Raw genomic sequence first — 13,653 nt, 5'->3', positions numbered from 1 at the left:
CTTTCTCTCAAATAAATAAATATGTTTTTTAAAGATTTTATTTATTTATTTGACAGACAGAGAGAGTACACACAAGCAGGCAGAGAGGCAGGCAGAGGCAGAGAGAGAAGCAGGCTCCCTGCCGAGCAGAGAGCCCAATGTGGGACTCGATCCCAGAACCCTGGGATCATGACCTGAGCCAAAGGCAGCGGCTTAACCAACTGAGCCACCCAGGCGTCCCAGAAATAAATAAATATTTTTTTAAAAATCTAGTAACTGGATTTCTGATTAGTGAGAGATAGTACAATTAACTCAAGTACTGCCTTCAGGTAAGCTTAGTATCTGCTGCTTATACTGGGAAAAAGTCCAAATCAAGCCCCAGGAGAACTATTTTTAAAAATAGTCCTGTCCCCATCTCAAGCTTTCTGGCCTCAAGTTGCTTTAAAAACCCTAGACCTCAGTTTCTCAATCTATAAAATGTGAGAATTATGCGCTCAACTCCTATTCTAAAATAGTATGGACCACCAAGTAAAGAAAAAGCAGATGTGCTACTGGCATCATCTCAGTTTTACCAGCTCGAAGAGAATCTGTATTAACTAACAGTGATTCTGTAGATGCTACTTCAGTGACACTTGTTTTAGGTAAGGAGCTTCTACAGACATCCTTGAGAAAATGAATAAAGATTGATTTTAAAGATGATAAATTGCAATGGAAAGCTATTAATTTCTTGGGGTAGTTAAGTACAGGTCACAGGTTAATATCCTAGTGCAAATAAAGTAAAGAAATAGGGCACCTGGCTGCCTCAGTCAGTAGAGAATGTGACTCACGATCTTGGGATTGTAAATTCGAGCCCCACTTTGGGTACAGAGATTACATAAAAATAAAAAAATCCTGGGGCACCTGGGTGGCTCGGTTGGTTAACCATCTGACTCTTGACTTTGGCTCAGGTCATGATCGCAGAACAGTGGAACCGGGCCCCACGATGGGCTCCACACTCAGCACGGAGTCTGTTTGTCCCTCTCCATCTGCTCCTCCCCCCGCCTGTGCACACACTCTGTCTCTCTAAAATAAATAAAATCTTTAATAATAAACAATTGACTAACCTGAAAATTTTTAAGCTCCTTAAAATAAAAAAAGAAGGCAAAAAAATCACCTTCCCTGTGGAAAAGAAAGACTATTACTGCTTAGGATTTCTTCCTGGGTCAAGATTTCACCCAAGCAAATGAATATAACAGAATAGATTTCTCTTGCCTGCCTTCTTTCTTGAGGAAGGGCTACAACAGGGACACAGAGTGAACTTACCACCTTACGACCACAAGAGGCCAACGTGTGGAAGATATGTGTGGGAAGGGGAACGTGGCCAAACAGAAAGGGAGAACATGGGCCAAGGAAAGAGAGAAATGGGCATGAACTTGATGTCAGTAAGGGAGAGCCTGTGATAGGGGAAACTTCTCAGATAAGATAAAGAATAAAATCTGTATTTTATGCAGAAAGAGATGAATGAATTCCAAAAAGCTCCGAAATCAGTTTTAGGACAAGTGGCTCGCTGAAATTAATAGGGGAATCCTAAAACCATCAGGCTTCAGTGACCTGAGGATCTAAGCCAGACAGGAGGGAACAAGGAGGCAGCAGGTCAGCATGATTGGATTTATGTACCTCAGAAAAGAAAAGCTGTGACATGTTGGAAGTATGAAATGAAAACAGAAAACACTCCCAGCTTCTAGGAACAGAACGTTATCTGGGCTCTGAGACATCCAAGAAAGAGAAAAGTAGAACACGAATTCTGTCCGTGGTGCATGGACAGATGGGGTGCACGGTACCGTCCAGCGCTGTTAGCAAGCAGGTGGGCTGTGCACACTTAGGGCAGCTTCAGGGCCACTGCCAGAGAGCACAGGTCACAGGCTGGTTAGGGAAGCCCGGCCCTGCCTCTCACAAAGTGCCCAGTACATCATACCTGGAAGACAAAAGCTAGAGACGCAAAGAATTTTAAAAAGGCACCTCACTCATGTATCAGCAGCCGTCTTAGATGAGTGCATGGATTCAGGCACGCTTGGCCTCTTCTACTGACCAAACGGAATACAAATGCCTCATGCCACCAGCTTTAGCAACTACACAGGACAAGCCTTTCTATCTCTGGTGGATGATTTTCTCCTTCATTAACAATACTGCTAATGGCAGTAATTCAAAAATTAAGAAGTAAAATTTAAAAGCAGCGTCAAAATCAAATTTAATATAAAAGGAAAAACATTATCATAGAAAGGATCAATCAGTAGTTACATGTTACACAGATTATGCACTGCAAGTGCCAGGCCTGCGTACCTTTGTAAGAACCAGACTCACCTTTCACACCGGATCGACCGGCAGGCTTCCCTACGCTATTCCTCTGGTGCTTGGCGGACATGCGTTTCATCTGCCGAGGTGTGCTGGGGGGAGAGGTGCCATAAAGGTTCTCCGTGTTGGCTTCATCTGAAAAGTCCTCTGCATCAGACTCAGAATTCCTGCAAGCTGAATCTCCCAAGGTGCACTCTGGCCTATGAAAGACAGAAAGCAGAGAAAATACTGTAATATTGTAATATTGCAATGCTGTAATGCTGTAAGTGAACTCAATTTAAACTTCTTGAAGCTCCTTTTAAGAACTCCCTGTAAAACTTTTCTATGGCTTCGTCTCGTCCTCAGCAATGTGGTCTTTCTCCTCTTTCTGTACTTGCAGAACTCACAGGAGAACTTTTTTTGCCCAAAGGCAGGGACGTCTATGACAGCTTCTGCTCTGACCCCAGACCATCTGAGTGTCACACGGGCAGAGCTGGTGTGTAGCTTTCTGGTGTTTACAGAATTCTGACAGAAAGGAGTTTAAACCTAAAAACTTACAGACTGAGGAAAAGGAGAGCAAAGGACCAGAAGACACAACTGGGAGAGACCGAAGCATGTAGCTTTGTGCTGGCCCCCGGAGGCTCGGGGATGAGTGGGCAAGTTCAGCCCTGCCCTGGACCGCAGGGCCGCGCTTCCTCTCTTCAAAGCACACACAACAGGAAGCATGGGGCGCTCTCCTGTGATCCGAGAAGCAAAGCAGGGGCTTCTGACAACTTAGGGCAGGTCAGTGTTTCTATGTTCTCTGCGAACCACTACAGCGCAGAGCTTGGGGGGAGGAGGGGGTGCGGGAGAAGGACGCGGTAGAATAAGAGAAAGGAATTAGTTTGTCTTCACCTTCAAAACGCAACTCCTCCTCAACTTGTTCTCTGGCAGTGCTTCTTTCCAATCGTCTATCCCCAGCCAACTTCTCAAATGATATCACTATTTTGATATAGTTCTATCTTTGCAAAGCTAACAACAACAAAAAACTTACTGATACAAACAGAACATGTACAATCTTGGTAAACTAGAAAGAATCAATCATGAAGTTCCTTTTAAATATATATCAGTCTGGCCCGTTCTGAATATTCTTTCTAAAATACACTTCATATTTTACAAACATAACTCCAAACTCTATCCAAGGTATAACCAGTGTTCTTCCGGACAACTTTTATCCTGATATAAAAATCAAAGTTATTATAAAAATCAAGATGGAAAAAAAAAAAAAAAAACTCTAAAATAGATGACACCATTTTGGGTGCCTGGGTGGCCCAGTAGGTTAAGCCGCTGCTTTCGGCTCAGGTCATGATCTCAGGGTCCTGGAATCGAGTCCCACATCCGGCTCTCTGCTCAGCAGGGAGCCTGCTTCCCTCTCTCTCTCTCTCTGCCTGCCTCTCTGCTACTTGTGATCTCTGTCAAATAAATAAATAAAATCTTTTAAATAAATAAATAAAATAGATGACACCATTTTATTGAATTACACTGACAAAACTTCAGAAAACGAAATTCCAAAAAACAAAAATGCTGCAGAATTATCTAAATTTATAGCACTGAAATCCATAAAGAATTCCTCGGACAGGTCAAAACTGATTTAACCAGACAAGACTACTCTAGCCACTGTGAGCGAGTACTGTGAGTACTGTTGAGTACTGTGTACCCACACATATGTGCACACATTAAGACTTACAAATGACATGCCCTGAAAGCTAACTACAACAAATAAAACTGTGAGCAAAATTAAAAATAGGTTTTACATATATGTATTCCCTTAGGCTAACCACATAACTGAAGTATCACAGAGTCATACAACAAATAATACAACCTCCAGATGAACTTGAATTTCCCTACATCCACTTCTTCCACACTCACTGTGAAACAGTTGATTCAACTGATGAGAAGGCATGGCTACACAGGACAAGGTCGCTAATCTCATCTCCCCGGATTGTAGTGCTTACTAGCAGTTTTGGAATGATTACTGCAGATTTTTGTGGTCTGAGGGACTTCGGTTCAAATCCTGACTGTGCTGGCTATTAGTTATGCGGACCTTAGCCAAATTATTTAAAATCTTCACATTGCACATTTACAAAGCAAGGGTAATACTTAGACTCCAATGAGGATTAAATTCAATAATGCAGGCTTAACAAAAGGGTAATATAGACTGGGGTTCACTCAATGATGGCTACTCTTCCTATTCTAAGCCTTGGAAATCACCAGACCCATCTGCAACCCACTAAAGTACCTGAGTTCCTTACTCATCGCTTAACATTAAGACTGGGGGTACCAGGCCGGCTGAGTAGAGCATTTGAGTAGAGCATTTGACTCTTGATCTCATTGTGAGTTCAAGCCCCAGGTTGGGCGCAGAGCTTACTTAAAAATAAAAATCTTAAAAAAAAAAAATTAAATTGAAATTGAAATTAAAATCTTTAAAAAAGAGAGAGAGAGAAGTATATCTTTGAGTTCAGCATGGTATAGGACTGGAGACCATTTTAACATTTATAGCATCTTTTAAATTCTTTCAAATTAAATTCTATAACTTTTGTCTTCCCCACAAGGATAAAGTCCATGGTAAGGAAGGACAATGTATTTCATTACTTTTGTATCTCAAAGTTTCTAGGATAGCGTTCAAAACCATTCAATGTTGTTTAGCACAATAATATATTTCATATAATAGAATGGTAATCACTACAAAACTAAGGCGCAGGGGCACCTGGGTGGCTCAGTGGGCTAAGCCTCTGCCTTGGGCTCAGTTCATGATCTCAGAGTCCTGGGATCGAGCCCCGCATCGTCCCTCAGTGAGCCCCACTTCACCACACATCACCCCGCACTGGGCTCTCAACTCAGCAGGGTTGCTTCCCCTCCTTTTCTCTCTACCTGTCTACTTGTGATCCCTCCCTCTCTCTCTCTTTCTCTCTGTCAAATAAATATATAAAATCTTAAAAAAAAAAAAAATAAGGCACAAACATCTAGCCAGTTCCATCCATCAAGGCCAGACAGCATGGAATACCAGGCTAAAGAGAAAAACAGAGTCAGATAAAGGAACGAACAAGACCTCATTGAGAACATGCTCTCTGCAGTGAGGAGAGAAGTGAACTCAGCAGACGGAAGACCTAAGGCTAAGTCACAGCCTTAGTAGACAGGTGACTGCATACCTGACATAATCTTTCTAAAACTAAGAAAAAGACTAATATCTAATTTGTAAAGTCAACATTCTAAATACTTCAGGAAATTCAGTTGTGACTATTCAAAATAATCAAAACAAAACAATGGAAATAAATAGCTATGTGGAAAACATTAAAATATAAAACAGGCACATAAAGTGGTATGTTTCACTAGTATCCAGCAGTCGTGTGTGGATGAATAAGTTAATCAAACACAAGGAAAAGTGGAGGCGGATTTTCTGAAGGGGGACTGAAGACGTCTAAACTTAAGTGAGCCAAGTCTCCAATGGCAGGCCCCCAAACTAAGGTCAGAGTCATGACGTTTATTTTTCAAGTGAGTACCCCTGTCTAATCTACATATGATGGAAATAAGTCTGGTGCTTTAGGAGGTAAAACGAGTCAAAAACAGCATACATAGTAAAAACGTTAGCTTTTATGTAAAAATTTAATTTGGGGAAACAAAAAATATTTCTGTTGTGCTGTCATCCAACTATGGGCAAGTTATTCTCTACACATGGAAAATTTCATTTGGCTGCACTCTCCAAATAAAAGTAGAAGACTAAGTCCCTGTAATACTTGTACAGAAGCTAAATATCTCTTGTTTTTAAACCTGCACCCATCATAAAACAGTCTTTATACCCTCACACAGATACATTAAACACTACTGATTTCAGAGTATTTCCAAATTATTTAATTATCCTAAAAGCAAATATAAAGAATCACATGGAAGCAAAGAGGAATACTGTCATAAACAATGCCTTAAAATAAGATAAAACATTGTATTTCCTCACTCCTTAATCATTATACCACATAGAAAACAAGATAGAAAAAAATGCCATATGGGGCTGCCAGATACTATATAACTCAAAATTAAAATAAACTTTAGAACAGACATTATATAAAGGTGAAGTTATGCATTTAATACTTTCTTAAGATTTACTTAACTCCATCAAGATGCTATTCACACTTATTGGAAATGTTAATCCATTCCATCCAATTAACTTAGTAACTTAGCACATGTCAGTACAAAGCCCAGAAATATTTAAAGACATTAAAATAGGGGCGCCTGGGTGGCTCGTGGGTTAAAGCCTCTGCCTTCAGCTCAGGTCATGATCCCAGGGTCCTGGGATTGAGTCCCACATCGGGCTTATTCTGCTCGGCGGGGAGCCTGCTTCCTCCTCTCTCTCTGTCTGCTTCTCTGCCTACTTGTGATCTCTGTCTGTAAAATGAATAAATAAAATCTTTGAGAAAAAAAAAAGACATTAAAATAAAGTCTAGCATTCAATAAATAACACTCACAATGTCTGCCAACCTATCAAAACTTACCAAGGAAAGGAAACTATGACCCAAACGAGGGAAAAAGATCAATAAGCAGACCAGAAATGACTCAAGCAGAGGCTGCAAAGATGAAAACTGTATCTGAAGTGAAAAATACTCTGGGTGGGATTTAAAAGCAGATGAGACACAGCAGAAGAAAATATCTGTGAACTTGAAGACATAGCAACAGAAACTATCCAATATGAATTAGGAACAGATAAAGGAAAAACTAAAGAAAAAGAAGAACAGAGCATCAGTTATCTGTGGGACAGTGTCAGGCAGTATAACACATGTTATTAGACTCCAAAATGAAAAAAGGAAGGCACTGAAAATATCTACAAATTAAGGGCTGAAGATTTTCCAAATCTGAAGTAAACTGAAAGTTCACAGATCCAAGTAGCTCCACAAACTGCATATCATCATCAAATTGCTGAAAACCAATAATGAAGAGAAAGATCATAAAAGGAGCCAGAGGAAAACAATTTAGTTTGGGGAGTCTTAACCTAGAAGCAATACGTAATAGAGAGTGGGAAGGAAAATCAAGCAAAACTTTCACTTTTTTTCTGTAAAAAAAAAAAAAATTTATACATAAAATCTAGGAATATAAGCACTAGTGGTAAGTTCAAAAGAACCTGAATCATTTCAATTAACTAAAACCATCCAAAACCTCATTTTTGTATTAGCTCATGTGAGATGAGCTAATGTGGTCAGCTGATTAGTTCAGAATATTTCCATGGGTACCAATTATCTTGGATAAGGAAAGGAGTACAAGGTCTACATCAATTGCCCTGAAACACTGGCCTTATTTGTGCTGAAAAACACAGAAATGTGAAATTTCTTTCTAGTGCTAAACTTCTGACAGTCACATAAAACAATGCCTTGCTCTTTTAACATAAAACTTTACTGAAGTACTATTCACTTGACATAGAACCTGGTCTAACAAAAGTATGTCTTGAACTCAACCTAAGGCGGGGGGTGGCGGGGAGGATGCTGTCATTTTTCAATGGAAAATGTATGGAAGACAGGACAAAAATTCAAGTAACTTAGGGTTACACAGTTCTGCTCTGACACAGTAGGCAAACCACATGGTGCCTGAAATAGTTCATCTATGAAATAATGAAGTTGGATTAGAGGAGCTCAAAAATATGTGGTTTTGCAAAAGCCCTAAAAAAACAAAAAACAAAAAAAAAAAACTTCATTAGAAGTTCTTTAGCAAAGTCCTTAGAAATAAGATATTTTAGTCACTTATGAAGTACAGTCCTCACCTGTGTGAGGTCCTCTCCGCCACTTCCATCCACCTCCTCAATAAATAATGATTATTCTCTATTAAATAATGATGAGAGGAAGACCTCTGCTGCTGAGGGAAGAGGAGGGAAGGAGGAAGAGGCAGAGACGATAGATTTTCTAGGTTTCCTTTTTAAAGAGTTTGTATAGTTTGCTTGGCCCGTGGTATACATCAAAAGGAGCTAAGATAAATTTGAGGTTGCATGGTTGGTTCATATTGGAAGAGCCAATTAATAAGTTAGCTGATCTATACTGGCAGCCTCTCATTGAACTTTCATCAGCTAACCTACAAGTAAACGGTCGTCAAACCTCAAACTCATCTGACATTTGCTAGTTCACTTCTTCACTGATTCAGAGTACAAGATCTTGGAAACCTACTTAGTTTTCAAGACAGACATTTTCTTTTTAACTAAAATTAATCTTTTTTTTTTTAACAGAAGTAGATTAAAAAAAAAAAAAAGATGTCCCATGGAAATGAACAAGAACTATGCCCCCCCTCAACCAGACCCAAAGCTCTGTGAGGGTGGGGACCTCATCTATTGTTTTACCACTGTTTCTCAGCTGTCTAGAACAGTGCCTGGTGCACAATATGTGCCCATTACTATCTGCTGAATAAGTGAATTTGTGAGGCAAATAATATTATCTTTGATACACTGGACTTAATCATTATCTAAACTCTATTAAAATGCAACCACAATTATTTGAAGAATGTAATTTTTTAAAGGCTGCAAGAATGAAACAATGGTTGATTTCTGCTGATAATGTTATTGTGATACTATAACCCTAGGTGCCAAGATAACTATCTACTATCCAAAACAGCTGCAATGGAGTATAGCGTAAGGAATAATAGTTTTGGAATCAGATTCACATGGGCTGAAATTCTTATGTCCCCACTCTAATTAGTGAGAATACAAGTCTTAATCAAATGACTATAAATAAGTCTGCTTGCAAACACTTTCATTTATTAGAAGCCTTCTTATCAAATGTCACTGGGATCTGTGGTCAGCCAGTTAATTTTAAAAATACATATCTAAAGCATTAAAAATGAAACATGCACACCTAAAAGGCTGAAACGTCTCTGGTGGCTGTCACTTTGATGGCCTCCCAGTATTCCCACCGTCCTATAATCACATCCTCTTGATCTGGAGGGACCCTGTGCCTGCATTAACGAATGAGCTGTAGTCCAAGTGACGCTGGACCAGTTACAGCTGGGAACTTGAGGGGAAGCTAGCCACCAGGGAAGAAGCCCAGCTACCCTGAGACCGCCATGGTCTTCCAAGCCCAGCCCAGCCAGGTAGAGAGGCTGCACGAAGGAGAACTAGGGAGGTCAAAGTCTCGCTGAGCTTCCAGCTGACAGCCGGCACCAACTTGCTCGCTTGTGAGTGAGGCTATTTTGGATCTTCCAGCTGTCCCTGAACCCAAGCCAACACCGTGAGAAGCAGAACTACTCAGTACTGTAACAGATAATAAGTGGTTTTTACTTTAAGCCATTAAGCTTCGGTAGGGCTTGTTAAATTATAATAGATAACTACCACACATTTAAAACTTAAACATTTACTTTCACTTTGAGTCCACGAATGAGATTAAATCCATCACCGCTTTGATGACAGTCACAGCCTTGCCCCAAAGTGTGGTTCCCTGAGAGAAGGCATGAGTCACATACACCACAACCACGTGCGGTACCTGCGATCTACACTCTCTATTTCTTTAAAACAGAACAAGAATCTAAAGACTTTCATGGGACAGTTTTTCTGGATTTTCATGATGTTTCTTCCTAAATGTTAACAGAAATTTGATAGCACTTTTCTTTTTGTGACCTATCTTGAGACTTTCCAAAGCACTGCAATTCCATTTATATAGAAACCACAATTCTCTTTTGCATTCACATTTCATATATTTGTGTTAAGAGTTTACTAAACTATGCAGTAACTAAACATACAACAGACCTACACAGATTTAGGAACAAACAAGGAATTACTGATAAGCATATATTTCAACTGGTGGAAACAGAAAGTCACAGGTATTCTACAGAGGAGCCTATTAGCCATAAGTATTCATGATGCTGGGAGCATCAGTAAATATGTTTTAACAGAAGAAATGGATAGGGTCAGGTCTTAGAAAGGGTTAGGCAGTTGCATGGCTTATAAGGTCTGCCTGACTCAGATCTCTTAGCAATAATCTTTTGTGTCACTCACGGATTTACACAAGGCATATTTTACCAGTCCTAAGCTACGTAGAACAAAAAACAACACAGAAAGATTAAAAACAAATATATACATAAAGAACAATTATTCCACATGGATAAATTCTGCTCATTGCTAAGAAATAAAAATAGTTATACACTGTTTAAAAAATATTTTCAGATGAAAGCTTTCATAAAATAAAGTCTTATAAAACCACACAAATAAATGCAACAAATACTTTAAAGACTTCATATTATCATCTTTCCCTTCTGGTTAAACAGAAGACTACTCGAAAAGAACTAGAACCAAAAGAAGAGAGAGACAGAGAGAGAGAGAAAAAATGAAAGACAAAGAGAAAGACAGAAACTCTAGGTATTTAAACACACAGGATTGGGGCGCTTTGGTGGCTCAGTGGGTTAAAGTCTTTGCCTTCGGCTCAGGTCAGGATCCCAGGGGCCTGGGATCAAGTCCCGCATCAAGCTCTCTGCTCAGCGGGGAGCCTGCCTCCTCCTCTCTCTCTGCCTGCCTCTCTGCCTACTTGTGATCTCTGTCTGTCCAATAAATAAATCAAAAAAAAAAAAATCTAAACACACAGGAGTCATGTTACAGATGAAAAGATGAATGTGATTATTCCTGTTATTTCTACAATTTTGCTACAAAGAGTTGAAGACTTAAAAACAAGAGGGCAAAGAATAAGACAATTTTAGGAGTGCTTTCTTATTTTTACCAATTCTGGTGGCTCCTAAAATACGCTGAGTACATCTATACCTACATCATTTTTCCAAAACTCTGCAAATCAACACTAGTTACTATGTATACAGATCAGCAAGGAGACAACCAAAATGGAACAAAAACCCTTCTGAGCTGCAACTATTTGGGGCCTTCCAGCAGTACAACAGGTTCTGCAGGGGGAATGATGCAGGGAGCACAGATGGGAGGACGCCCTTTCAATATAAGAAGTGAAAATAAGCACACATCAGACCTGCTGTGAACGTATTTAATGATGACATCCCAATGGAAAAAAAAAATTAAAAGAAAGCACCATAAAATAAAAGTGCTAATTCATTCAAAAGGTTGTTTTAGGCTTAACCAAGAGAACTACGGGGCATAAAAACAGGAAAAGTTGGAAGAAGAAAAACTGGATCAAAGCTGGGAGGAAATCAGCAAAGGGTCCTCTCCTATGCCAAGTGCACGCAAAACATTATAGAGTTTAAAGAGAAACAAGAAAAATGTCTAAAACTTCAAAGGCAGCAAAAGAATTATGATACCTCTCTACCCACTCTTATAACTGAGAACATTTTTTTAATTCCCTTACTCTAATTTGAATTCATGGAAAAATAAATAAATAAAACACTTCCTGTCAAGAATTATTCCCTGTCATTCTTAGAAATCAAGTAACTGAAGAGTTCCTGACTGTAGGAAGCAGAGGAGCCATCTGAATCTCCTTAGCTCAAGTTATGGTTCTTTCTAATTTGGATTTTTTTAAACAGGTAACTATAAATATGCCCTGTGACATATGCACACATTCAAAAGATGAACCCCACCTGTGGGGACGACAAATCTATTCTCCCAGGGTTTTCAGTGAAGTAAAATGCAAAGAAAAGGAGGAAAGCAATTGGGACTACAATCGGGACGCAAAATCTCTTACCTCTGCTTTGACTTCACCACAAGAAAAAGCTCATTTATCTGAGACCAGATCTTGGTTTCCAACTTCATGCTCCAAAGGTAGAGAAATGTCTGGGTCCAGGACTGGGGCAAGGGGGAGATGTAGTATGAGCCTAGAGCACCTCTTAGTGCCAGCAAGTGCTCAAGAAACAAAACAAAACAAAACAAAGTGACGAAGTGCTCAAGAAACAAAAACCAAACCAAATGGGAGTACTTTAGAAGGACACAGAAGCAGAGCTCCCACGCCAAAGCTGGAAAAATTCGAATCACAAAATAAAGATACAGAATTATAGCCAACTACAACCATGAATCCATGAGTCCATATTGATATAAATAATTACTAAAAAAAAGAAATGGGAAAAGAGACCAATCTTCTATACAGAAAAAAATGAGAATAATTTATATTAGACACTCTCCTCTCAAGGAGGTGGAGTTTAACCCCCCACCACTTAAGTGTGGGCTTCACTTTTAGTGACTCACTTCCAAGGAGTAGAACATGGAAAAGCAAAGGAAAAAACCAAACTGTATAGTAGAGAAATCCGACAAACACTCCAGCCATCAGCCAGGTGGTCAAGATGAACACCACCACTAAACAGTCATGTTGAGAACATCTGCCCATATACGATGAGAACGGCACCTCATCTGTGTGGTCATCCTCCCAAAACCCAGAACTCCAGTGAAACCATGATAAAAACACCTGATCAGTACTTCGTAAAACCATTAAAGTCATCAAAAACAAACAAAGTGAGAAACCGTAACTGCCAAGAGGCAGCTAAAGAGAAATGACTACATGTGATGGGATCCTGGATGGGGTCGGGACCTGGAAAAGGACATTAGGGGGAAACGATCAAAATCTGAATAAAGCACAGAATTTATTAAACAATGGGTCGAGGAGCACCTGGGTGGCTCAGTGGGTTAAGCCCCTGCCTTCGGCTCAGGTCATGATCTCAGGATCCTGGGATCGAGCCCCACATCGGGCTCTGTGCTCAGCGGGGAGCCTGCTTTCCCCTCCCTCTTTGCCTGCCTCTCTGCCTACTTGAGATCTCTCTGTCAAATAAATAAATAAAATCTTTAAAAAACAAAAAAAGAAGACTGCGTTGATACCAGCTGACTAGTTGAGACAATTATACACAGTAAGATTTAACAACAGAAGAAATGAGGCACAGGAAATACTAAAATCCTCTATACAATCTTTGCAACTGTCTCCACATCTAAACTGTATATAATAAAAATAATATATTTATTATTTTTCTATAACAAAAATTCAGAATTAATGAATTACTTTAATAACATAATATGGGCCAGTTCCATGACAATGCTGAATAAATTTGGTGTGACTATACAGGCACAAAAAACTAAGAACCAGGGCTAAAGGAAAAATGTCATATTATAAAATTAAGCAATTCTTTATCAATATAACTGATGATTGTGGTTGTAAAAAAAATTTCAAATGACCGGTGAAAAATGCCACCTAAAATAGTAACTTCCAAAATGGGGAAATGCATCCAATTTCTATTTATGTTTTTAATCAGCTATATATAATTTGTTACACAGCAATGAACAATTTCCATTCTAACTGTATAAGTGCTACCACTGGGTACTGAATTCTGACCATTTGCCAGGCACATGCTAACCATTATGTATAATTTCACTTAATCCTTGCCAGAGCCTTACGGATCCATTTTAGAAAGAATCTTTGTCCAGAAAGCCAATTCTCA

The 13,653-nt window shown here is 39.4% G+C and overlaps 1 protein-coding gene across 9 annotated transcripts in view; it reads right to left on the bottom strand.

The window, feature by feature from the left end:
- The window catches only part of MAP3K4 (mitogen-activated protein kinase kinase kinase 4), a 113,938-nt gene that overhangs the window by 72,861 nt on the left and 27,424 nt on the right, over positions 1-13,653 (bottom strand). For 5 of the 9 annotated variants that reach the window (XM_047733283.1, XM_047733275.1, XM_047733279.1 and 2 more), the window contains exon 2: positions 2,311-2,510. In XM_047733283.1, coding sequence (XP_047589239.1) covers positions 2,311-2,510 — 200 coding nt within the window. The remainder of the gene's footprint in view (positions 1-2,310; positions 2,511-13,653) is intronic. The other 4 variants (XM_047733276.1, XM_047733278.1, XM_047733280.1 and 1 more) reach the window with 1 other exon arrangement.

The sequence above is a fragment of the Lutra lutra genome, chromosome 6 (genome assembly GCF_902655055.1).
Source record: "Lutra lutra chromosome 6, mLutLut1.2, whole genome shotgun sequence".
Taxonomy (NCBI): domain Eukaryota; kingdom Metazoa; phylum Chordata; class Mammalia; order Carnivora; family Mustelidae; genus Lutra; species Lutra lutra.
This window is presented reverse-complemented; position numbering and strand designations above follow the sequence as displayed.